The sequence below is a fragment of the Trachurus trachurus genome, assembly GCF_905171665.1.
Source record: "Trachurus trachurus genome assembly, chromosome: 11".
Lineage (NCBI taxonomy): Eukaryota > Metazoa > Chordata > Actinopteri > Carangiformes > Carangidae > Trachurus > Trachurus trachurus.
In genome coordinates this window covers 7,240,055-7,266,330 of record NC_139904.1, presented here as the reverse complement: position 1 = coordinate 7,266,330, position 26,276 = coordinate 7,240,055, and the positions used below count along the sequence as shown (strand labels likewise).

Sequence of the window (26,276 nt, the reverse complement as noted above, 5' to 3'; positions counted from 1 at the left end):
TGTGTGTGTGTGTGTGTGTGTGTGTGTGTGTGTGTGTGTGTGTGTGATCTCTGCTCTTTCTCTCCTCTTCAGCGACTTTGCTCAGAAACTGGCCGGTGCCCTGTCACAGAACCCCGCCTCCACGCTACACACACTCAACCTGAGCAACAACTCGCTGGAGGACAAAGGTTAAAAACACACTCACACTCACTCAAACACACTGTTTTTATTGTGTAGACAAGGTTTGGCAAACGTTGGTTATCTGAGACTTTCTTGTGGACTTTAGATTAATCGATTTATTGATAATTTTCCTCCTCTACAGCGGAGTGCAGAGTTCTCATCACATCCTGTGTTTACTACAGTCAGACATCGTTTTCCCTCTGTTGTCTGGTTTAGTGGTGAAGAATCTGCAGTGGTGTAACTGTAAAACATGTCTCTCTGAAACAGCTGTTAGTCAGACAGATGTTCTCAGCTGGGGTCATGCGTCCTCTGGTGGCCATGTTGGAAACCTGCAGCTCATCGCAGTCTCTACATGTAATATCGTTCACTGATTGGCTGATCCTTTTTCTGCAGGTGCTGCTGCTCTGAGCGCTCAACTGGCCAAACTGCCCATGGGCCTGAAGCAGCTGAACCTCAGCAGGACGTCCATGTCTCCTAAAGGTGAACACACACATACACACACACTCATAGCAGCATCATTATCATCATCATCTTTAGTTTTTCCTGAGAGTGTGTTTGTCGTCTTTCTTCAGGCGTGAACAGCCTCTGTCAGGCTCTCTGTGCCAACCCGGCCGTCGCCTCCGCCCTCACACACCTCGACCTGTCGGGGAACTCGCTCCGAGGCGACGACCTACCGGTACGAAGCAGCTCTGCAGTTTAGTAAAGGGGGCCTATTATGCTCTTTTCAGTGGCTTTTAATATGAGTGCGTAAATTGTGCGTAAATTGCTTGTGTCGTCAACTTTCCTACCAGTAGTTGACTATGGAGATGTGTTGTACATGTGTGCTTCGTCCAAAAGCCTAGCAGCTTTGGACACTGTATATCACAGTGCATTAAGGTTTTTCACTGGCTGTGGTCGTCTCACTCATCATTGTCAGCTCTACTTGAAGTCCGGGTGGCCATCTTTGAGCACCCGGAGAGAAACTCATTGGTTGCTTATGATCTATAAGGCTCTCCTTGGTATGGTTCCTCCCTACCTCTGTTCACTCCTCCGTCGAACAGAAAATCGATATGCCTTAAGGTCCAGTGATATCAATTGTTTGAGCATTTCTAGAGTGCGGACTGAATTAGGGAAAAAAGCGTTTAGTTATGCCGCTCCATTAACATGGAACAACCTCCAGGCTGAACTGAAATTGTCTGAACTTGTATCTCTTGGTGTATTTCGACACTTCTTAAAGGTCCGACAACAAAAATCATTTGAGCGGTGCCTTTGCTGACCAACCTTGTCACCTTGACCTCCTGCTCCCTGCACTTTTTGTTTTAACCTCTATTGTAACATGGCCCTATTTAATATAATGTAATATTGTAAAGTATATTGTAATGTATTTTGTATTTTACAATGTTGACGACGTGTGCTGCTGCCCTCTTGGCCAGGTCGCCCTTGAAAATGAGATCTCGATCTCAACGGGTCTTTTACCTGGTTAAATAAAGGCTAAATAAAAATAAAAATTAAAAATATGATGATAACTCCATATACTCCACATAACTATTGCATACAAGCTGTGTGCTCCTCCACTCCGTCTCTTTCCTGCTCTGAAACGCTCGGATTCAGCACTGGGCACTTTCACGTCCTCTAGAACACGTATCCAACATTTTAAATAAATCATATTTATAAGTCTAAAAGGCTGGAAAAGCACGATAGGTCCCCTTCAAATCCTAAACTAGAGACAGACAGTGATGGAGCCTCTTGTTTTCTTTTACTTACAGAACCTGCACAGCTTCCTGAGTCACTCAAACTGTCTGGAGACTCTGGATCTGTCCAACAGTGACTGCTCTCTGGAGCAGGTAAAAGCAGCTCTCTCACACACACACACACACACACACACACACACACACACACACACACACACACACTGTTATACGACTTAAAGGGATAGTTCAACATTTTGGCAAATTGGTCCATTGCCATAATCCCCCTACTTAGCAGTAGGTTCATTACCTTTAATTGTCGGTGCAAGCTATTTTTAGAACGTCGGAGCAGAGCCGTGAGCTGCTCAGAGCTACGCTACGGAGGCTCATGGGATTTCTTGGTTTCCCTCATCAAACTCATCAAATACACAATCCAACAACTCCACAACACTCTGGTGGACAAGTTGTGACCTGCACATTCACCACGCTATGAGATAATAACAGAATGTTGCCAGACAGAGTTGTTTTAGAGGTAAATGCAGAGAAAGCTTGATGAAAAACTGCCCCTGACAGGAACGTGCATCAGCGGTTTTGCATGAATTTACCTCTAAAACAACTTATAACATTGTCTCGTAACATTACATTATTATCTCATAGCGTGGTGAATGTGCAGGTCACAACTTGTCCACCAGAGCATTTTGGAGTTGTTGGATTGTGTATTTGATGAGTTTGATGAGGGAAACCAAGAAATCCCATTAGCCTCCGTAGCGTAGCTCTGAGCAGCTTACGGCTCTGCTCCGCCGTTCTAAAAATAGCTTGCACCGACAATTAAAGGTAACGAACCTACAGTACTGCTATGACTATAGGGATTATGGCAATGGGCCAATTTGCCAAAATGTTGAACTATCCCCTTAAAGGGCTAAATCAAAGAGTAAAATAAAATGAAACAAAGACAAAACAATCTTTATGTAATCTCTTCTCTCTTGCTAAAATTGAGTGTTATATTTTCCAGGTTTGTTCGTCTCTGCTCAGAGGATCTCTGAAGCATCTTTCTGTCCTCAACATGTCCAAGACCGTCTTCTCTCACAGGCAAGATGTTAAACTTACACTTTACTGCTTGCAAATACATAAATATTGATAATAATCTTTATTTATTGAGCACTTTTCCAAACCTACTGTACGAAATGCCTCACACAAGACAGCATTTGCAGATTAGAGGGATTAAAAGAGCAGAATAAAAGCATAGATTCAGATTTGATGCTGCTTTTTTGTCTTTATTTCTCATGTTCATACATACAGTCATTTAAATGTCATCTGTGCTCTGTCTCTGCTCACACTCACACAGGAAGTGTAAAGAAATCCCTCCGTCCTTCAAGCAGTTCTTCAGCTCCGCTCAGGCCCTGAGCTCAGTCAGTCTGTCAGGAACCAGGCTGCCGCTGGAGGCTCTGAAGTAAGGAAACATCCACCGAGATCTGAGCTTTAACATCGCAGTAAAACATAATTGAGTTTTCCAGCAGATGACACTGAATCATCTCAGAGAGAAGAGAGTCTGTGTGATTGATTGCCAACTATCTATTATTTCTGCATCTGTTTTCTCTTTATAAGATTTTGATGAGCCAACTAACTCACAACAAACAATCCACAGTCGTTCTCTTTATGTTGGGTCAACTCTCAGTTTATGGGGTGAATCCATTAAAAAATAGGAAACACATAAATTTCCTTACTTGCAGCAGCACGTCAAAATAAAAGGCCTGACTCTTTTTCCACTTGAGTATTTAACAATATATTGAATATCAACCCCTCAGACTGTCGCATGCAGCATTTAATTAAAAGCTTATGCAGCTCAGTCTCTCAGTGTGTTTACAGTCAGAGGCTGAAGATTGTTGACACTGTAAAATATTTGTTGATAATTGATCTTTCTGTTTGTTATTAGTTGTTGTTGATGTTTGTTCTCTTGCGTGCGCAGGGCCTTGTTGTTGGGTCTTGGCTGCAACCCAAACCTCAGCGACGTGTCTCTGGATCTCAGCTGCTGCGAGGTAAAACATGACACGATGATTAACCTCAACACACACAGACACACACAGTTCAAACACAACATAATAAATCTGTCTAAAGCGACAAAGATGAAGAGGGACTGCCTTCGTTTTTTTTTCTCTCAGCTGCGTTCAGGAGGCTCCCAGATCCTGGAGGGCTGCATCGCCGAGATCCCCAACATCTCCAGTCTGGACATTTCTGACAACAGTGAGGATGTTTTTTTGTTTTTTTTTGGACTTTTGGAGCATTAATGATGAAGTTGTACTGACCTATTAATGACTCTTCTTGAATGCCTCAGGTCTGGACATGGATCTCACCACTCTGCTGGTCTGGTTGGCCAAGAACCGATCCATCCGACACCTGTCGCTGGGCAAGAACTTCAACAACATCAAATCCAAGTGAGTGAAAAAAACATCAGCTAATATTCAGATAAAATTCTTAATGAAGGATTAAATACATTTTACATTTATAGGGATAGTTCAACATTTTGGCAAATTGGCCCATTGCCATAATCCCTATAGTTTTAGAAGTAGGTTTGTTACCTTTATTTGTCGGTGCAAGCTATTTTTAGAACGGCGGAGCAGAGCCGCAAGCTGCTCAGAGCTACGCTACGGAGGCTAATGGGATTTCTTGGTTTCCCTCATCATCAAACTCATCAAATAAACAATCCAACAACTCCAAAACGCTCTGGTGGACAAGTTGTTTTTCGGCATTTACCTCTAAAACAACTCTGTCTCGTAACGTTCAATTATTATCTCATAGTGTGGTGAATGTGCAGGTCACAACTTGTCCACCAGAGCGTTTTGGAGTTGTTGGATTGTGTATTTGATGAGTTTGATGAGAGAAACCAAGAAATCCCATGAGCCTCCGTAGCGTAGCTCTGAGCAGCTCGCGGCTCTGCTCCACTGTTCTAAAAATCACTTGCACCGACAATTAAAGGTAACAAACCTACTTCTAAAACTATAGGGATTATGGCAATGGTCCAATTTGCCAAAATGTTAAACTATCCCTTTAACATTTTACCTGTGTCCTAATGTCTCTGCAGGAATGTGGCTCCAGTCCTGGACAACCTGGTCCACATGATCCAAGAGGAGGATTCAGTGAGTGAAATGTTTCAGCTTCTCATTTTTGTGTTTATCTCCTGAATTTCAAGCTCTTCCTCCTTGTTTTACCTTTTTTTTTTTTTTTTTTGAACCACTCTCTCTTTCTGCAGCCACTGATCTCACTCTCCCTGGCCGATTCCAAGCTGAAAGCCGACCTCTCCATCGTCCTCAACGCTCTGGGCAGCAACACCTCCCTGACCAAACTGGACATCAGTGGGAACTCCATGGGAGACATGGGCGCCAAGATGCTGGCCAAAGCCCTGCAGATCAACACCAAACTCAGGTGAGAGAGAAAAAAAATTACCTTTTTTTTCTATTGTAATAAAAAGCATATGTTAATTAAAACAAATCTTTAAAAGACTCTTAAATCATCAGTATCTGAATGGAAACAAATATTTGTACTCTGTATCACAGAAATTAGAGAAATTTCTAAAATAATTGTTATTGTTCAGAATCACGACTCAATTTAGAACTTTAAACTCTTAAAAAAAAAGTATGAATGTAATAGTTAAAAAGTACTTGGTTTCATATGGTCACTATGAAATTGAATGATTTTTTTGGGCAGGTAGCGATTATTTGGCACACATGAGAAAAAAGACTTAATTTTGATTTAATTTAATTCAAAAGTTGTTTCCTTCTCTTGTGTTTGTGTGTGTGTGTGTTCAGGACAGTGGTGTGGGACAGAAACAACATCAGCCCTCAGGGTCTACAGGACGTTGCTGCTGCTCTAGAGAAGTGAGTATTAAATCGTCACGTTTTAAGTCCTGATGGTTTTAACTGGTGTGTTAAAGCAAATCAAACGTTAAAAGTCTGTATTTTCCACTTCTCTGGTGTTAAATTTAAAGTGTTGATCTGCTTAAGAAGCAAAAAAAACATCTTGTGTAGTTTTCTCCTCTCTCAGCTTCTCTCTGGAGCTCTAGTAACAACAGGTTGGTTTCAGCCAATCAGAAGAGAGGAGGCTCTGAGCCTCTCTTCTGATTGGTTGACACACTCACAAAATATCAACACCTGCTTCAACACCTTCTAAATCTGTCTCCACATCAGGAACTACACCATTCGCTTCATGCCTGTTCCCATCATGGACGCCGCTCAGGCTCTGAAGGCAAACCCAGAGAAGACAGAGGACGCCTTACTGAAGGTTACTAACAAGTTAATGTTTATACTTGATGTTTTGAGACCGTTAAAGAATCTCCGTTGTGCTGAGTTTGTGTTGTTTCATGCTGCAGATGGAGCAGTATCTGCTGAGGAACCACGAGACGCGTAAATACCTGCAGGAGCAGGCGTACAGGCTGCAGCAGGGAATCGTCACCACCACCACACAACAGGCAGGAGCAGCAACAACACACGTTGTCACGTTGTCATGCAACCTGGAAAACCTGGAAAATGATTGACCAAATTTCCAGTCATAGAAAACACGTTATATTTCAACATTTTGGCAAATTGGCCAATTGCCATAATCCCTATAGTCATACTGTAGCAGTGGGTTCGTTACCTTTAATTGTCGCTGCAAGCTATTTTTAGAACGGCGGAGCAGAGCCGTGAGCTGCTCAGAGCTACGCTACGGAGGCTAATGGGATTTCCTGGTTTCCCTCATCAAACTCATCAAATACACAATCCAACAACTCCACAACGCTCTAGTGGACAAGCTGTGACCTGCACATTCACCACGCTATGAGATAATAACAGAACATTACGAGACAGAGTTGTTTTTTCATGCAAAAGCGCTGATGTGTGTTCCTATCGGGGGACAGTTTTTCGGCAAGCAGTCTCGAAAACAACTCTGTACGTTACATTATTTGATGAGTTTGATGAGGGAAACCAAGAAATCCCATGAGCCTCCGTAGCGTAGCTCTGAGCAGCTCACGGCTCTGCTCCGCCGTTCTAAATAATAGCTTGCACCGACAATTAAAGGTAACGAACCCACTGTTATGACTATAGGGATTATGGCAATGGGCCAATTTGCCAAAATGTTGAACTATCCCTTTAAATGTACAAAATAAGGTACAACTGTCGAAAAGAGCACTTCTCCAAATCATGAATGGGACAGGGGATGTACTGTATTAGTGTATGGCCTAATAACATGTCTCTCATTCTGAAATTGTCCTGGAATTAAATCCTGGGAAATGATTTCAAGAAAAGAGTGGGAACCTTGATTATCCTCAGTTATCATTGAAACACCAACCACTGACCCCTCTCTCTCTCTGTGTTTTTTTTTTTTTTTACTGTAGATGATGGACATGATGTGCGTGAAGGTGCAGGATCACCTGAACTCTCTGAGGTTCACAGAGACCAGCTCGGTGCAGGAGGACATGAAGGTGGCCGAGAACCTCATGAAGGACGCCAGGAACTCCAAGACGGTACAGATAAGAGTCGTCTTAAACTTTTTTGTCTCTGTTCCCCTCAAACGGAGAAAAAAAAAAAAAAATGCCGTGAGAGACACATATGGTGAACACACGAGGGTTACGGTGTTAATGAATAGCTTTAGCTCTGTAGTTTGCCTCAGTTAGGTGTCATTATACAACAGTAAATGAGCTGTTTGTGGCTCACGAGGAGCTCGGAGCGACGTGTTGTTCCTGTCTGTGGTGACGTCACAGTGCAACATCAAAGGGATTTGAACCTGTGATCAGCAGCGGCGGTTAATTAATGAGCCGCTGCTGCAGCTTCTTCTCTGCAGTTTGTGGTTAAACGTTTGAAAATTAAAGCAGAAGAGTTGAAGAGTTTCCATGTCATTGTTGTCATTCTCCTTCTCCTCCTCCTCTTCTTCCTCCTTTTCCTCCTCTTCCTCTTCCTCTTCCTCCTTCTCCCCCTCCTCCTCTTCCTCCTCTTCTTCCTCCTCCTTCTCTTCCTCCTTCTCCTCCTCTTCCTCTTCTTCTTCCTCTTCTTCTTCCTCCTCCTCCTCCTCCTCTTCTTACTAGTCCTCCTCCTCCTCTTCCTCCTTCTCCTCCTCTTCTTACTAGTCCTCCTCCTCATCCTCTTCTTCCTCCTTCTCCTCCTCCTCTTCCTTCTCCTTCTCCTCTTCCTCCTTCTCCTACTCTCCCTCCTCCTTCTCTTCCTCCTCCTCTTCCTCCTTCTCCCCTTCCTCCTCTTCCTCCTCCTCTTCTTCCTTCTCCTCCTCCTCCTCTTCCTCCTTCTCCCCCTCCTCCTCTTCCTTCTCCTCTTCTTCTTCTTCCTCGTCCTCCTCCTCCTCCTCTTCTTACTTGTCCTCTTCCTCCTCCTTCCCCTTCTCCTCTTCCTCATTTTCCTCCTCTTCTTCCTCCTTCTCCTCCTCTTCCTCTTCTTCCTCCCCCCCCTTCTCCTCATCCTCTTCCTCCTTTTCCTCCTCTTCCTCTTCTTCCTCCTCCTTCCCCTTCGCCTCTTCCTCTTCCTCATTTTCCTCCTCTTCTTCCTCCTTCTCCTACTCTCCCTCCTCCTCCTCCTCCTCTTCCTCCTCCTTCTCACAGTGCAACATCAAAGGGATTTTAAGTAGCCTGTTATTTTAACATGGTGATCAGCAGCGACGGTTAATGGCCGCTGCAGCTTCTTCTCTTTAAAGTTTATTTTAAGGAAAAAAAGTTTGAATTTAAAGCAGAAGTTGAACAGTTTCCATGTCGTTGTTATTAAATTGACAAGTCAACATCCTCCCTCTCCTCCCTCCTCCCTCCCTCCTCCTTCCAGCTGCTTCCCAACCTGTTCCACCCGCGGAGCGCCGGGAGCCGGGGCGCCTGCGTCGGAGCGATCCAGGACAAGCTGGAGTCGATGGCCGGGGAGGTTGCCAGGGTAATGGAGGAGCAGCTGCAGGTGCAGAACTCAAACGACACGGAGTTAAAACAGTGTGAGGGTCACACCAACTCCTCCTCCTCATCATTCTCCTCCTCATTCTCCTTCTTCTCTTCCTCCTTTTCCTCCTCCTCCTCCTCCTTCTCCTCTTCGTCATCCTTCCCTTTCTCCACCTCCTCCTCCTCTTTTTCTTCCCCCTCATCTTCCTCCTTCTCCTCCTCCTCCTCCTCCTTTTCCTCTTCCTCCTTCTCTTCCTCCTCCTTTTCCTTCTTCTCCTCCTTCTCCTCTTCCTCCTTTTCCTCCTCCTCCTCCCCCTCCTCTTCCTCCTTTTCCTCCTCCTTTTTCTTTTCTTCCTCCTCCTCCTCCTTTTTCTCCTCCTCCTCTTCCCCTTCGTCCTCCTCCTCCTCTTTTTCTTCCTCCTCATCTTCCTCCTTCTTCTTCTCTTCCTCCTCCCCCTCTTCCTCCTTATCCTCCCCCTCTTCCTCCTTATCCTCCTCCTCCTCCTCCTCCCCCTCTTCCTGCTCCTCTTCCTCCTCCTTCTCTTTCTCTTCCTCTTCCTCCTCCTCCTCCCCCTCCTCCTCCTCTTCTCCCTCCTCCTCCTCCTCCTCCTCTCTCAGGCGATGCTGGTGTCCATGGTGGACGCGGCCGAGGGCCTCTGCCCCCACGTGATGAAGAGGAGCAGCCTTCGTCAGGAGCTGCTGAGGGGCGGCTCGGGGAGGATGACGATTCCCCGCAGCTTCGTCACCACGACGCTGCTGGAGCAGTCGGGGGTCGACATCATCAACAAGATCAGGTCTCAAATATTTCTGTCATGTGTTTCATTCACAAACTGATCTCTGACGTTTCTTTGCTGATTCTCATGGTTCGAACAAAATATAAACTGTTTATTTTGCAGATTTAACTTATAAAAAAATGACCTGTACACAAAAAGCTTGGATTTTTAAATATTTTTTTTAATGAACCACAGGGTTTGACAGATTCTTGTTTCAGCACCTTTGACGTGGAATAATCTGCAGAAAGATCTACAGTAAAATAAGATACATCTGCTGTGAAAGGTGGTGACTGAGATATGTGGCCGTGAGATCGATTTTTGGCTTTATTTATATATATGTTGTATTTTGTTTTATTGTGAGTTTGTTCAGCTGCTATCCTGGGTTTTTTTTATATCTCAGTGGTAAAGGAAAGTGAAGAGGTTGATGAAAATAGGCAGGATTAGGAATGAATAACTGATGATTACCTAATTTATGGACAGTTTGAAACAGAACTTTGTTTCCTTATTTATAGTTTTTTTTCTCTCACATTTTAAAGATGAATGATCATATACTTCATTAAAAATCAATATATCCAGTAAACTGTGATCCAACTTTTTAAATTTTCTTGTTTTTCTTTCTTCTTCTTTCTAGTGAAGTGAAGCTCAGCATGGCGTCGTTTCTGTCCGACCGCATCGTGGATGAGATCCTGGAGTCTCTGTCCAGGTCACAACACACTCTGGTGAGTCTCCTCTCTGTCTGTCTGTCTGTATATCTCTTCTTTTTATTCTGTCTTCCCATCCATTCATCCCTCCCTCCCTCTCTCCCTCTCCTCCAGTCCGACCACCTGACCAGGAAGGGTCAGCCGCTGCTGCGTCCGGAGCCTCCGATGGAGGCGGAGGTCCTGGATGAGACGGTCCTTCAACCAGAGAACCAGGACCATGAGCAGAAACAAATCCAGGAGCGGGACCGGCAGCACGGACTGGAGGACATCTGCATGGTGAGAGAGTGATGAATTTAAGGTATTTAGAGAAGACAGAAGTAAAAACAACAACATAAAACATGTTGTTTTCTGTTTTCAGATGACTAAATCCAAGAGGAAGAGTATTCTGGTCCGGATGCTGCGTCCCGTCTCCGTGGCGTTTGGTGAGTGATGCAGAAAATCCTCTGAAATTAAACACAATCCCCTTTGTTGGTCTTTCAAGTACTTTGTCACTGCCCTTCATATTTCCTGGTCACATTATTATAATAATGAAAGTCAGCTCTGGATTGGAGCTCTAATTAAATTTTCTACAGTTTTTTAGATAGATGGATAGATGGATAGATGGATAGATAGATGGATAGATAGATAGATAGATAGATAGATAGATAGATAGATAGATAGATAGATAGATAGATAGATAGATAGATAGGATACAAAGAGGAAGTATATGATAAAATATATCCTACTATGTCTAAAACAATAGAATATACATTACAAATGCAAAGGGATCAACCTAGACATAGGCTAAATACTGTGATACATAATTTTAGTGCAATACATAATTTAAAAATGATATAATACTAATGCAAAAGGGCCGAAACAAAATTTTAAAATTTTAAAATGAGGTGTGTTGTTTCATCAACTTTATGTCTCATATCTAAAGAGACATTGACAGTGTTTTTGTTCAGTAACATCTTCAGATAAAACTCCTTTTTTATACATCAAAACATCTGTTGTTTATTTAAAACTCAATTAGTAATATTATCTACGACTCTTCTTTCATGTCTTTGTAAATAAACACACACAATGGCCCTCATTTATGAAACTTGCGTACACCAAAAAAATGGGTGTACACCAAATTCACCGCAAGGATCGGCATTTATTAATCTGAGTGTGAGCGTACGGTACGCACAAATCTCACGCCAGCTCTGACCAGGTGTACGCACATTTGGAACCAGCGTAAAACATGCAGGAAGGAGTGCTGCTGTGTCAGAATGATTATTAAACCATAGTCTAATAACGCAGCGATGTGGACCACATGTTGTTGTTGTTTATATTGATAAAAATATAAAAAGTAGCCAAAAAAAAAAAAAGAAACGATAAAACCAAGTCCGTGTTGAAAATATAACTCGACTTTTATTTTGGGCAACTGAGATGAATTAAAAACCACGACGTGACAGATGCTCGTTAATCAGCTGTGTAAACACAAACAGTCAATGACAGACAGACCTGTTATTGTAGATCACACACACAAACTTCCAACATCTCCTGCACCAGAGCATGACCGGACGGCTCCTCAGTCTCTCTCTCTGCCGGACACCGGAGCCCGGTTGGGGGGGGGGGGGCTCCGCTACCTGTCCAGGTGCAGCTGATCTCCGCGGCGGAGTGTTTTTTTTTTCCCCCGTCACCGGGACCTGTCAGCGGGACATCGGGCCGGTGTTTCACATCCCTCCATCAGCCGAACCATGCCAGCGGTGCTGATGGTTATAAAGTCGCGTTCGCAGCAGTAATATGCCTATGATTTCTCCTCAGTCACTTGTGTTTAGTAAACTGCAGGAGCATTTCATGAGGTCGCTGGGTTTCCTGACGTGGTCGGTGACATGTGCGTCGGCAGCCTCCATCCACCGGGATGACGCTTATCAATCACAAAATCTATCAATCTATCAATGTCCAGATATTTAATGTTGCCGCCCTCTCCCTGTTCAACGCGGTAACGCCAGTAAAGTCCCTCTTCTTGGCCGTCTTCCGTGTCTCCATGTCGTAAAAGGGGCAGGGCGACGCCTCTAAAGCAGGAATATATCGGGGCGTGACATTTAAATTACGCTCGTTTTCAGCCGCCGGATTCATCACCACCACGCCGGTTCTACACCGAAATCAGCAGCGTACACACTTTTAGTAAATCACACGTGACACTTGCCGTACACTGATATTTACACCAGAATCTACACCAGATCCTACGCAAGTTTGATAAATGAGGGCCAATATCTCTTTTTATTCGACTGCTTAGTTAAAGAACATGTTAAAAAATGACTTTCAGCTTGTTTGGAGTTTGACGTCTTTCTTTATTTCCAGTGTTAATTCCAATGAGAGGCTTCACTAATTGTATTATTGTACTAACTGTTTTATCATGGTTTTGATTTTGTCTGTAACAGAGATGGAGTTCGACCTGGACAAAGCTCTGGAGGAGGTTCCCATCCACGTGGAGGACCCCCCTCCTCCTCCCCCTCCTCCCTCACAGTCATCGGACAGGATGTCGGTCTACCAGGGAGACCTCCCCCCTCCCCCGCCCGCCGCTGCCGCTCCACCGCACGCAGACTCTGTGTGTCTGAGCGAGCTGCCGCCTGTGGAGCACATGACGCTGGAGCATCGAACCAAACATCGACCCAAACCAAAGAAGAGGACGAAACCCAGTCGACCTCGTGTAGGTGTCATCAGTCATAAGCATTTATTCACAGTTTATAATAAGAGTTAATTAAAATAGAAAATAAAAAGTGATTTATTTTTTAAAGGGATAGTTCACCCACAATTCAAATTTCACTCATTATCTACTCACCCTCATGTCGACTAAGGGCTGGGAGAAGTTTCTGAGTTATCCGTGGCTTCTCTGAGTTACAGGGGGTCTCGGCATCCATATAACGGTTGCAAATGGATACCAACTGTCTTCGTAACAAAAAGACACACCAAAAAACATCCAAATACCTCCATGCTGCTCGTATGTAATGTCCGCTGCAAACAAGCTTGAAATATAGACTAATTTTTTTCGGGACAATTTCACAATTCGGGGCTTCAATACAAGACGGACATTACATACGAGCACTATGGAGGTATTTGGATGTTTTTTGGTGTGTCTTTTTATTACGAAGACAGTTGGTATCCATTTGCAACCGTTATATGGACATGCACTGCTACGCCGAGACCCCCTGTAACTCAGAGAAGCCACGGATAACTCTGATACTTCTCCCAGCCCTTAGTCGACATGAGGGTGAGTAGATAATGAGTGAAATTTCAATTTTGGGTGAACTATCACTTTAATAAAACTACATGTTTTTCCTATTCAACCCTTTAAAGATTGATTTTATGTTTATCTTTTCCAAAAGTCATTACTTGAAATCAGAAAAAACGGCACTGATCTGTCAGCGAAATCTCAAGGATCAATCAATTGACCATTGATTAAAACATTATTGATGACCATTTTGTGCTTTTATTTTCTTGCCACCATCGACCTCTCAGCGGGAAGTAGCCAGCAGCTCAGCGCCACAAGAGCCGGAGCAGAACAGCAACATGGGAAAACTGGACGAGGGTCTGGACGACTTTTTCTCCAAGAAAGTCACCAAACTCGGCTTCAAGTGAGATTTTCCAATGTTTATGTTACTTTAAAGCAGAAGTAAGCGGAATGTTTGTGTTAATATAAGTCTTAAATAGTTGTATCTTCCGACAGCAATCACTTACATAGAGTGTTTGGTCTGAAACACGGGTCTGTCAGTCACTCTGCTCTGCTGTAAGCCGAGGAGAAAACTTTCCTTGTATCCTACAACCTTTATCCAATGAGGAGAGAGAACGGCATGAAGGGGCGGTCCTCTCTGTGTGTGTAGCCAAGGGATGCGCGTGAATGTGGTGACGTAGGGACGAGGGCGGGAACTGCTAACTCCATCGGCTGACAGGAAGTTAGCCAAAACGACCGGATCGCTTACTTCTGCTTTAAAGAACTATTTAAAGTGTTGCTATGGCCACGTAGATAACATTAGCATCAAATTCCCGTGTGTACTTTTCTAATTCCGAAAATTTCTAATTTTATCTCCGTCAGACTTCCCTCCGTCCGAGGTCAACCGTCCAGCTCGCAGGAATCGGCAGATAAGAAACGCGAGTCCAGGAAGAGCGGTTTCTTCAACCTCATCAAATCCCGGACGTCGCGCTCAGAGAAGAGCCACGGAGCCGCCGCCATCACCCCACCCCAGCCCGCCTCCTCCATCACCCCCGCACCCGCTACGCCCGTCAGCCCCGTGACCGAGGAGGTGACGCCGACATCGACACCGACGCCGACGCCCCTACGGCCACCGACGCCGCCCGCGAAACCCGCTGCAGCCGTGTTCGAGTCCCATCAGGAGCTCCACAGGGCTCCGTCCTCGAACCACACGGACTTTGAGGTGGAGTTCGGTCCGACCGCTGCTGCTGCTGCTGCTGCAGAGGAGGAGAAGGAGAAGGAGGAGCAGCAGCAGCAGCAGGAGGAGGTGGTGGAGAAGAAGGAGCATCCACACATACCCCGACATATTGGGGTTCCTGTGATGGGAATGGACCTGATGGCGGAGATGAGGGCGAGGATGGCTGTGAAGAAGGTGGGTCGAGTCGATAGTCAATAGTCAATAGTCAATATATTGAAAGAGCTTGAAAACAAAGTATCAGGAGGTTCTGCTTTTGAGTTTGAAGCAGAATAAACGAGGTGACATTTTCTCTGTCTCCGTTTTCAGTCTGAGTCGTTGACCGACAAGACGGACGGTGACAAAGGTGAGTTTATTCAACATCCTGTCACATGTGTTGGATTTAACAGCCACAAGAAGGTTGAATGTTGCGGTTTCATTATCATCATTGCCATAATCCCTATAGTCATAGCAGTAGGTTCGTTACCTTTAACTGTCGGTGCAAGCTATTTTTAGAACGGCGGAGCAGAGCCGTGAGCTGCTCAGAGCTACGCTACGGAGGCTCATGGGATTTCTTGGTTTCCCTCATCAAACTCATCAAATACACAATCCAACAACTCCAAAACGCTCTGGTGGACAAGTTGTGACCTGCACATTCACCACGCTATGAGATAATAACACAACGTTACCAGACAGAGTTGTTTTAGAGGTAAATTCATGCAAAACCGCTGATACGTGTTGCCTTCAGTCTCTGCATTAACCTCTAAAACAACTCTGTCTGGTAACGTTCTGTTATTATCTCATAGCGTGGTGAATGTGCAGGTCACAACTTGTCCACCAGAGTGTTTTGGAGTTGTTGGATTGTGTATTTGATGAGTTTGATGAGGGAAACCAAGAAATCCCATTAGCCTCTGCTCCGCCATTCTAAAAATAGCTTGCACCGACAATTAAAGGTAACGAACCTACTGCTCTGACTATAGGGATTATGGCAATGGGCCAGTTTGCCAAAATGTTGAACTATCCCTCTAAATTCATCATTGTATTGTGTTGTGTTGAAGACTTTGACCCCTAACTACTGGAGATATCTGCACTATTCTCACCACAGTACTGACGCTCATTAATCAAATACAAAGTTAAATCAGACCTGTTGTCCCTCCAGATGCTGATGAGGCCAAACCAGAGCCAGTTCCCAGATCCAAACCCCCCAGCGTCACCCCCAAACCACCTCCACCTCAGGCCGCCAAACCACAGGGGCTTCACACCGCTGGCCACACCAGTCCAACCAGTCCAACCAGTTCAACCAGTCCGACCAGTCCCAGAACGAGCAGCTCCTCTATTCATGGTAGGTGGACCAGGAGATCACATTGTTCTTTATTATCGCCTTATTTGTTCCCAGAGTCGATTCATTGGTTCTTTTATTGATGTGTGGTTCTCAGACGACTCTGCTGAGGCTCCGTCTGGCAGCTCCCCCTCTAAAGGACCACTTCCTGCTCCTCGCCTCAAGAGGGCGCCATCGGAGCAGGAGCGAGAGAGCACCAGCAGCAGCTCTGCAGGACCCCAGTCTCCATCACTGGACGGTTGGTGGTGCACAACACAAATCAGTTCATATTAGGCATTTTAGGGATTTGTTGCAGTATAAATAGTTATGTTACAAGATTAAACAAAATAAAAAACCTAATTTTTATAAGAATAAACTATAGAAACTACTAAATAAACTAGACTACATTTATATTACAGGGTTCCTACACATTTGAAATTTCAAAATTCCAGACTTTTTCCAGACCCTAATTTCCAGAAATTCAAATAATTTTGTGACATTTGATTAAATAGATGTGTATCATGTAAATAAATCATCCAATTAAACATTTGTTTTCATTATTCTGAATTTGTATGCCATTATTTCACCAAATAATTTCCAGGAGATTGTAGCTAGGTACAACAGCAAAATAATTAACCCAAATTACGTCAGATAAGACCAAACCCAGATAAGTATTAAGATAAATACATTTCCATAGTACAATAGTTTCCATTTTCCATACTTTTCCAGACCTGTGTAATGTATGAAATCAAAAATCATACTTTGGATGTTAGATACATTAAATATGTATTTAATTCACTCCTGAATTTAAATGTCATAGTGGAGTAACCCATAATAATAATGAATGATCCTATGATATAGTTCCTAACTGATCTTATTAGAGGGCATTCAGAAAATAAACAGTGATGTAAAATAATATTTACACTGATTATTTCTTCTTTAATCGTCCCCTTAAAGAAATTAAACTTTAACTTAATTTGTTGACAATACTAAAAAGATAAAATATGTAGCATATATAATGTATTTGTTCTCTCTCTTTTCTGTTTGCATTAAATAAACTATTTTAAAATAATTCAGTTTTTTAAAATACAACGTAAAATGAAAAGAGAGAAGAAAAATCTAAACACACTGAAAAATAGAAACCACTGAGACTGAGACAGGCAGCAGTGGCTTCTGGGTAATATCCCCTCCTCCTATATGCTCTCTCTCTCTCTCTCAGTGATGAAGGTTTTCTGCCTGTGAGCCGCAGCATCGCTGACAGTGTAACACTGAGTTTAACAGGCGACAGCTTGTTTAATGAACGCTTTCAGAGCCGCGTTTGACGCCTCCACACACAGGACATCTGAAGCCAAGCACATGCATCCAGTCCCAGCCTGTACTTGACATGTCCAAGTGTCAGAGTGTGTGTGTGTGTGTGTGTGTGTGTGTGTGTGTGCGGTTTAACACTCGACTTGTGTAATTAACACTCACAGGAAGTCTGTGTTTTTCCTTAAAACAGCTTCTGTGTAATCAAAAAGTCGTCTGCTGTGATGCAGGAAGATGTTGTTTTTAAAAACAAAAAATCGCCCAACACAAAAGGCACATTTTGCACATCTGTGTTGGACATGAGACATAAATAATGAACATTTTAAAAAAAAACAGGATACAGGATTTATTTTTGTTTTCTGTCCATTCAGTAAGGAAGAGGAGAAATCTGTCTTTCTTTTTAGATGAATTTTGTTGGATTAAAGGTCCGATATTGTATAAATAAATGCAGACGTTTGTGTTAAAGCTCCATACAGTATAAAGGTAGATGTTTGTGTTAAAGCTTCATACAGTATAAAGGTAGATGTTTGTATTAAAGCTCCATACAGTATAAAGGTAGATGTTGATGTGTAGTGTGATTATAAAGCAGCTCTAGGTTCTATATTAATACTGTGAAAGTATCAAAGCCCCAGTCCACAGAGAAATGCACACAGCCTGTATTCAGAAACTGAGCCTTAAAACCAGCCGTCAGGACTTCCTGTCACTTTGTGATGTCACAACAAAGCAGTGACCAAGCCCTGCCCACCTGGACCTACCATACAACACTTGCAGGATTTGGTTTCTCTGGGTGTTTTACGTGAAATCTGCTACATTTCTGTTGGATGACACAAAAAACAGTCAGCCAGCCAATCAGAAGAGGGACTCAGATATCCCTCTCTCCTGATTGGCTCACACACTGACTGTTGTAACCACAACTCCAGATGTGAAAACTACACTTGAGATGGTTTTTGGTTCTTTAAAACAGGAAAACTGTAAAACGTGGAACCTTTAAAACCAATACGTCATATATTTGCATGTTTTTTTTTCTCAGTTTTTCTTCATCTCAGTTCCAGATGTTTCCAGTGACACAACTTCGTGTGACACATCAGGTTTTCTTTTTATTTCCTACAGTTGACTTTTCTGGAGACGGTGGAGATGCATTTGAGGCACCAGGCTCGACACCTGGCGGCGGCGGCAGACAGTGGTCGTCTCTGAAGAGCTCAGCCAGTCCACCGACAGCCGAGGAGGACGAGCGGGAGCGCACCAGGTCCCTCCCTGCTCATGGTTCGTCTGTTTTCTAAGACTGTTTTGAAATTTTAGGTTTTTATTAGCCTGACAAGCCAGACTATATCATTAGTCTGGAAACGACCGGTAGACCTCGGCTCAATCCAGGGGGCGGGATGAAGGCTGTCTTTCAAACTGCCTCTGCACGCAATAGGGTAGTGCTACTACGACCAATCAGAGCAAAGAGCAGGATGACGTTAGCCTGACAAGCCAATTAAAATGTATGTCGTCATCGCGTTAAGCCCGCCCAACGACTCTCTAAACAGATAGAGCGCTGTGATTGGTGAACACAAACGGTGTTCGAGACTCAAAAAGTTCCTATGGCTCGTTTCTAGACCCACCTACGGAACAGATATATTTGCTGCCGCTAGGGTGCAGCTAGATTTCTAGGCTAGGTTGTTATGCTTTTAAGACCTAAATTTATCGTTTTCTTTCTTTCTGTCTGTCCTCTTCAGTGCGGCCTCCATCTGTGGCCGACACAGATCTCAGTCCAGCCGAAGAGGAGGCTCAAACTCCGTCAGAGAACAAATCAGAGGACGAGTCCGGGGACGACCCTCCGTCAGTCTGAAGGTCGTTTTAAAAGCTCCTTCCTTCACCATGGGGACAATCACACAGTGGACAGTAACCGACTCGTGTAAACATGAGGGACGCCATAAACCTTTACTGAACGGAACGAGGCTGAACGCCGTTATCAGGGGAGTTTCCCGACCTTGGATCAGTCCAGATGATCGGCCGCAGTCTTATCACCGTCTCTCGTCAACAGACCATAAAGAGCCGAGCAGAAGCTCCGGATATAAAAAGAGCTCAATTAGTCCAAAGCACTGAGTAGGACGAGTCTGGCTGTTTGGTTGGTCTTTGGTTGTGTTTACTTCACAACGCAGCAAGTGAACTAACCATCAGCTCGTCTGGAGATAACGACCCGACACAGACGTTTTTTGTTTTTTTTTACCTGTCAGAGGAGGAAACAAAAAAAAACAACAAAGAGTTCAAAACCCTCAAGTCTTTTTTTTTTTTTACATATTTTATCACCAACGAGACTGAATCAGACTGAAACAAATGAGTCTGCTTGTTTTTCTCACTTTTATTTTTAACAGGACGTCAGCGATGCTAACAGTGCTAACCTAACAGAGCTGATGATGTGTGATGTCGCCCTCAGCTTTCATAGGAATTTACACTCAGTTTTTTATCTTCAACATTATAAATCTGCTGCAAATCAGGGTTGTTGGTCTTTTTTTTTTGTTTATTCAAATCATTCCTCCTGTCCATGTTTAGAAAATATTCCAGCTTCAACCTGGGAATAAACATCAATGTCAAACAGAGTCATTTTTATTCAGACTTCAAGGGCAGCATTTCTAAAAAAAAAAAAAAAAAGAAACAGACAGACATGAATGAAAATGAGAAAGATTCGGATCAAGAGTCAAGAAAAGTTACAGATGTTGAAGAAGATCCAGTGTTTGTGTCCAGATGTGACTGGAAAACTCATGTTTTGCTAAAAAAAAAAAAAGGTCCAATGAATGAAAATTGAGGGTGTATTTTATTTTGAAAGGCTCCGTTGTTGCTCCTCCTCCTTCCTGAGTGGGCGGAGAAGAAAGAGCAGCCGAGGTGTCGCCAATCAACCAATCAGATCATTTCCCCCCATTTGACATATTATTGATTCCAGATGTTGCTCTGCTATCACCTCTGCTGCTGCTGCTGTATCCTCACGATCACCGATCACACCGATTGATCGTGAGTCAAGAACTGCTGCACTTACAGATGTTTTTATGTGTCAGTGTAAATATAAACTAACACTAGAGAGATCAGAGTCAAACACACAAACTCTGGGGTTTATACTGTATGATTATATTGATTATTGATTTATTATTGATCTTCACTTCACTTTCACGGTGATGGTTTTTTTTTTTTTTTACTGGGAAAAATATTTTTATTTTAAAAAGTTTTTATTGTTCATGTTTGTGAGACGTCGCTCGTTTCTGTATCGTTTGTTTATATCAATAAAAACTGATTTACTGCTACGACTCAGTCTCTCTCTGTCTCTCTCTCTCCCCTCCTCTCTTGCCCCCTCTCCTTTTTCTCCCCCCTCTTTCCCTTTCCTTTTGCTTTCACCCTCTCACTCCTTCCCCTCTCTCTCTCAACCTTCTCCCACTCTCCTCACCCCTCTCCTTCGCTCTCACACCCTGTTCTCTTCTCTGATTCTCCCCCTCTCACCCCACCCCCTTATTCTCTCAACCCCTCTCTCTCTTTCCCTCCCCTCATTCTCTCTCCTTCTCTGCCCCCTCCTCTACTGCCTCCCACTCTCATCCTCTCTCCCTCTCTCTGTCTCTCCTCCCTTCAAAAACAAGTTGTTGAAACTCTCCTCTTTCATTTCTCTCACCCCAGAGATGAAATCGGGATAATATTCTCTCTCTCTCCATCTCTAGAAGAGTCTCCTCCTCCTCTTCTTCCTCTTGTTGTTTTTCAGCTCGTCCTCCTCTCTGGTCTCTATAGCACCATGGACGTCTCTCTGGACGGTCTGGACGCTGCAGGTTTTCTCCAGATCTGGCAACATTTCGACGTTGACGGTGAGAACGATTCATTGTCTGACGTCAATGTGACACCGACTCCGTCATAACATTTACCTTGAACTTATTATAGCCTATAACAACTCTGTTCATTATTGAGAGAATTAACATGTTCTGTTATTGCTGCTGTTATTTGAGTTAAACAAAGGTTCAGCTCAATTATATTATGACATTGTGTGATGCATCATTGAAACTTGAGAATTAAGATTCTCATAGTGTTTTTCGTAATGTTTTTCCAAACTAGAGCATTTATTAACACGATAAAGCAGTTTAAATTGGTAATAGTGTTAATTATTGTTTCAGTAATTCTGTTTATTTAGTTCCATTACAAATTAGATACATTAGATGCAAACTGATAATAATAGCTAATATAAATACATATCGAATATTATATTATAGTATATTGGATCAACCATCTTGATTCTGTTTCCTTTATAATTTTATGTTATAATTTATTTAATACAAACATGAACAGTTAACTGAGGTTGTTGCTGTGACATCTGTTTGTTTGTGTGTGTGTTTTTAGACAATGGTTACATCGATGGAAAACAGCTGGACGCCTTCTTTCAGCGCATGTTGGAAAAACGAGGGATGAAGGTAAAGAGAGAAAATACAATTCAAATCTCTTTCAACCTACCTGTTGATAAAATGAAGGAGCCACAGGGGGGCGCTAGAGCCAGAAACGTTCAATTGTGACAGAAAATTACAGTTAAATATCGAAGGGACTGAATTGATTGTTTTCTTGAAGGTACAACAAATAACTGTTGCACATTAAATATCTAAATTGTACTTTACCACTTCCATTAAATCCCAAATATTCCTATTGGTTCTGAAACCAGAGCATTTGTCAGTGTTAGATCTTGGTCATGACAGTTTAGTACTGAATATCTGGATTTTTCATTAATAGAGGAATTAGCTGAGTAAACATCTGCAGCTCCTCCAAGATGTCTTGTGTTCACCAGTGCACTTATCTTGATCAATTTACCCCTAAAGGCAGAAGATGACCTGTGCATTGTGTCCATGTTGGTTTTCCAGAGAGAGGAGATAACTGAGGACACAATCAGACGACTCAGAGAGAGATTCGATGCTGCAGCCGACAAACGTCTGCAGATCCAAGAGGTACGAGCACCTACTGCTTTAACAGAGGACGACACGTCAAGATCATGTCAGCAATAGGATTTAAACCAGCAGGTCAGAAACAGGAAGTGAGGTTGAAATAGGCAATGGTTCAGGTGTCGGTGTAGATCAACAGTTGTAACAATACGTAGGTGATTGCAAATTGTCAATTGTATCACATAAAGAAAGCAGAACCAACACAACTCCTCTTCCTCCAGTTGGCCGCCATGATGCTGCCAGAGGAAGAAAACTTCCTGCTTCTGTTTCGCAGAGAGACGCCGCTGAACAACAGCGTGGAGTTCATGAGGGTGAGGTCCAGAACGGGTTCATCAACATCAGGGAGGTTCCCAGAAAAAAGGGAGAATCATTGATTTTCGCCATACTATATCCATTCATAAGTAATACAAAGACAGAATTAATGATAGTTTAGGATGTGGGGTTAAAACACTTATGCTAATGTGATTGAAGTAAAGACTTTATCAGATGGGGACAAAATCTTATGGTGCATTTCAACCAAAAAGTATCTAGACCATTTAGTTTTGGGATCTTTTTAGTTCCAGGTATTTTTCTTCAGGAGCCAAAAGTTTACCAAGGCCCATTGCTGACTGCATTTCCATGACCGCAGTCCAAAAGTCCAGGGAGGAGTATCCAAATCAGGCCAATCAGCCATATTCATAGCATCACCATTTTTGCTAAACGTCATCATTACGGGTGGGAAGTCTCAACGCCATCACACAACAACCATTGAGCTATTTAACGTTCCGGTGTTCACCACAACATCTGATATCGGCTAAAAATACAAGCTTCTTCCAGGCTTGAATAACGTGAATAGTATCTCGGGTGTGCGTTGACTATCCACAGTTTTACTGCTTTCCTATCTTATATTACATTAGCAAGGGTGTCATATCAACATTGATGTTACCGTTACCGTTGGGGAGCATACATCAGTCCGACTGCCCAAAAGTCAGACGGCTCATTTCTCCGAATACTCATTCTACAGTGTTAAGGTTAGGTTTAGGGTAAGGTTAAGTTTTAGGGCTACTTAAGTCGGAGAAGTGGGAGGTCGGACTAATGGACGCAAAAATAAAGAAATGTATGGTCGGAGAAATGGGTAGTCGGACAGACGCCATGCGCCCGTTACCGTTAGCAGTTGCAGCTAACGCCGGCTAACGTAATACAAATCAGTTTAACTCAAATGTTGTTTACCCACGCCGAGTGATGACGCAAGGAAAGATGGCGATGCTTTGAATGCGGTCAATGACAATGACCATGTTGTGGTTCTTGACTTTTTTTTTGAACTCGCTTTAGTTTTTGAAACTTCTCCTGGACATGTTTGGTGCGGTGGATAATGTTGAGCTCGTTCCACATTGTTGACATGTCGACATAGACCTTTCCATTGTAGGTTGCTGACTCCATCTTGAACCACAATGGAAAAACACTCTATATTCAGGTGAAAAACAATGTAGCAAGTACTAGAGCCATCGAAAATGTCCGGTACTGCAGACCACACCCCCTAAAGTTCCTGAACCTAGAGAGTACTACGACTTATTTAGTGGAAGGTCAATTACACAAGACAGTAATTCAGACTCTGGTTCCTGTGGTAGAAATGCACATAGTTCTTCAAAAGCTTCCTAGTTCTTTGGGAAAGTTCCTTCAGCAGAAATGAGGCTTTATTCTTGTCTGGTCTGGAGGATGTCTCCAACAGTTTGCTCTTCAGTACTGACCAAGCTGTTAAATACTCTTGGTCCTAAGATCTGTCAGTCTGTAGCTACAGATTCTGACAGTTGGATACTGAAGGACTTTTCTTTTAGCGCCTCCCTCAGGACAAACATTGTAATGGACGAAACAGGTTCGACTTCAGTTTTGAGATGTTTGATGTATTTTCAGTGATTTTGTTGTATCGTTTGCAGATCTGGAGAAACTACGACACAGACAGCAGCGGATACATCTCAGCTGTCGAGCTCAAGGTAACTAAAATTAAAACGTACACCAAACTATGTCAGTTTTTTATCTGTGTTGTGTCAGTTTCAGGTCCTTCTACATTGAATTTCTGTCTTTTTGCCTCTAAGCAATTAACTTTTGATGATAATTGACGTGGTAAATCTTGTTATCCCTGTGTCTTGTTTGGTCCTTCAGGGCTTCCTTCAGGACCTGTTCCTCCAACACAGGAAGTCAGTCACTCTTGAGAAACTGGATGACTACACTGACACCATGGTAACAAGCAGAGTGGTGGTGGTTGATCATCTGATTGGTCCATCACCTAATGATAAATACATTCTGACAAATTTTCCCTCTGTAGATGAAGATGTTTGACAAAAACAAAGATGGCAGACTGGATCTAAACGACCTGGCCAGGTACTGACTAAAACTTCATTTACTGGAAAACTTAATCTTATTTTTTTTTAAATTACAAACTCAGGTTAATTTATGAGTTTTTTCATCAATAAAAAGTGTCTTCAATAAAATAACCCTTAATAAGTGCCTGTAACCTGCTGTCATTTCATGCTTTTACTTTGAAATGTAAAATATTAAATGTCTTATTTAAATATATATAAATTCTATATGTGTGTCTTGTTGTCATCAGAATTTTGGCCCTGAAAGAAAACTTCTTGCTGAAGTTTAAGATGGATGTAAGAAATATAAATATTTCACAATAACAAGCACAGATCTGCCCCCAGTCATTAAACATCACTTTAAATGTTCTCATTAACATATTAATACTTTGTGCTCCTCTGAACATGTGTTGTTTTAATTATCTGATGTGTTTGGTGTCAGGCCTGCAGCCAGGAGGATAGGAAGAGAGACTTTGAGAAGATATTTGCTCACTATGATGTTGTAAGTGTGAATTCAGCTGCTTTTAATGAGGTGTTCCTCCAGTTTACTGAATTCAACACGTTTTGTTCTTGTTTTCTGATCATGTTATGGATAAAGTCATTACTGTTGTGTGTGTGTGTGTGTGTGTGTAGAGTCAGACAGGTGAATTGGAGGGTCCGGAGGTGGATGGATTTGTCAAAGACATGATGGAGCTGGTGAAGGTGAAACACTTCCTCCTTTATCAATTTTCACCTTAAAAGTCTTCATGCATTACATCAACAGCAACCTTAGTTTTACTGGCACTGGTTCTTTGTTTGTATTGAGGCTTGGGCAACAGCTGGAATATAACTTTCTTTAAGAGCAGGTATTGACCACTTATCTTTAAACCCTCCTGCAGCCCAGCATCAGTGGGACAGACCTGGACAAGTTCAGGAAAGCTCTGATGGGTCACTGCGACATCAACGGAGATGGAAAGATCCAGAAGAACGAGCTGGCTCTCTGTCTCGGCCTCAAACTCAGCTGACGAACCCAACATCCACTCATTCATGTCTTTCCTTCATCTCTACTCCTCATTTCCCTCTCTTCTGTCCTTCTTTACTCCCTTACTTTTTACTCCCTCCTTTCTTCTGTTTCCTCCCTGACTGGTTCTTACTTCGATGTTAGTCATTACATTCCCACAATTTTCAATATTTTTCTCTATTAAAGTGCAGATAAAGTGTGTTACATACAGTATGAATCTATGCCACTGTGGTTTAATCATAGACTTGAGATGTAAAATGCTATCTAGCGGGTATCTTATGATGATGGTCTTTTTTCATGACTGCATGGCACGCTGCTTCTTTGTAATGTGGTGACACTGTTTGCATGACATTATTGTAAAATCACTAAAATGAATGATGGTCAGTAAAATGTGTTAAATCTTCATCAGCTCTGTTTTTCTTCTCTGTGCCAATTCAAAGAGTGGATTTAATATTTTTGTTGTGTTTATGCTTGTTTCTCTATAAGACCAGACACAGGTGTAAATACTTTTTACTTGTCTTAGGCCAGTAGCTGATACTGTGAAATATCTTAAAAACAGAGGCTGTAAATCTAAAAGCTGTTTTTTACTTTGGAAAAATCATCATCTATTATGTAAAATACACAAGTGTCAATTATCTACAACAAGCACAACCACAATAGCATTGTCAGTTCAATGTCTCTTCTGTAGACAAAACCCCAACAACACCTCCGCAAACAGCTTTGAGCAGCTTTAACCTGTGTCTGAATCGGGTAAAAACAAGCCTAGGTCATTTTTGCAGCAGGTTATTATATTT

The 26,276-nt window shown here is 42.7% G+C and overlaps 2 protein-coding genes across 2 annotated transcripts in view; both read left to right on the top strand.

Annotated features, from left to right (window-relative positions):
• Nucleotides 1-19,066, top strand: part of carmil1 (capping protein regulator and myosin 1 linker 1) — a 36,926-nt gene extending 17,860 nt beyond the window's left edge. Inside the window, exons 11-38 of the mRNA XM_083981997.1 lie at nucleotides 73-167; nucleotides 553-639; nucleotides 732-835; nucleotides 1,905-1,982; nucleotides 2,839-2,915; nucleotides 3,172-3,276; nucleotides 3,793-3,862; nucleotides 3,986-4,067; nucleotides 4,159-4,258; nucleotides 4,906-4,960; nucleotides 5,074-5,246; nucleotides 5,630-5,698; nucleotides 6,008-6,101; nucleotides 6,190-6,288; nucleotides 7,192-7,320; nucleotides 8,618-8,740; nucleotides 9,337-9,512; nucleotides 10,123-10,210; nucleotides 10,307-10,468; nucleotides 10,551-10,614; nucleotides 12,604-12,872; nucleotides 13,682-13,797; nucleotides 14,256-14,784; nucleotides 14,917-14,953; nucleotides 15,746-15,928; nucleotides 16,023-16,163; nucleotides 18,320-18,472; nucleotides 18,928-19,066. Coding sequence (XP_083838123.1) covers nucleotides 73-167; nucleotides 553-639; nucleotides 732-835; nucleotides 1,905-1,982; nucleotides 2,839-2,915; nucleotides 3,172-3,276; nucleotides 3,793-3,862; nucleotides 3,986-4,067; nucleotides 4,159-4,258; nucleotides 4,906-4,960; nucleotides 5,074-5,246; nucleotides 5,630-5,698; nucleotides 6,008-6,101; nucleotides 6,190-6,288; nucleotides 7,192-7,320; nucleotides 8,618-8,740; nucleotides 9,337-9,512; nucleotides 10,123-10,210; nucleotides 10,307-10,468; nucleotides 10,551-10,614; nucleotides 12,604-12,872; nucleotides 13,682-13,797; nucleotides 14,256-14,784; nucleotides 14,917-14,953; nucleotides 15,746-15,928; nucleotides 16,023-16,163; nucleotides 18,320-18,472; nucleotides 18,928-19,040 — 3,571 coding nt within the window. The 3' untranslated portion in view covers nucleotides 19,041-19,066. The remainder of the gene's footprint in view (nucleotides 1-72; nucleotides 168-552; nucleotides 640-731; nucleotides 836-1,904; nucleotides 1,983-2,838; nucleotides 2,916-3,171; nucleotides 3,277-3,792; nucleotides 3,863-3,985; nucleotides 4,068-4,158; nucleotides 4,259-4,905; nucleotides 4,961-5,073; nucleotides 5,247-5,629; nucleotides 5,699-6,007; nucleotides 6,102-6,189; nucleotides 6,289-7,191; nucleotides 7,321-8,617; nucleotides 8,741-9,336; nucleotides 9,513-10,122; nucleotides 10,211-10,306; nucleotides 10,469-10,550; nucleotides 10,615-12,603; nucleotides 12,873-13,681; nucleotides 13,798-14,255; nucleotides 14,785-14,916; nucleotides 14,954-15,745; nucleotides 15,929-16,022; nucleotides 16,164-18,319; nucleotides 18,473-18,927) is intronic.
• Nucleotides 19,067-20,963: 1,897 nt separating this feature from the next.
• LOC310993684 (secretagogin-like) lies at nucleotides 20,964-25,486 on the top strand (the record flags this gene model as incomplete). The annotated part of the gene is made up of 11 exons (XM_083982114.1): nucleotides 20,964-21,033; nucleotides 21,560-21,630; nucleotides 22,069-22,152; nucleotides 22,368-22,457; nucleotides 24,060-24,116; nucleotides 24,286-24,363; nucleotides 24,449-24,504; nucleotides 24,734-24,779; nucleotides 24,925-24,984; nucleotides 25,116-25,184; nucleotides 25,361-25,486. The coding sequence occupies 11 exons, from the start codon at nucleotides 20,964-20,966 to the stop codon at nucleotides 25,484-25,486; spliced, it is 807 nt and encodes a 268-aa protein (XP_083838240.1).
• Between the last annotated feature and the right edge of the window lie 790 nt (nucleotides 25,487-26,276).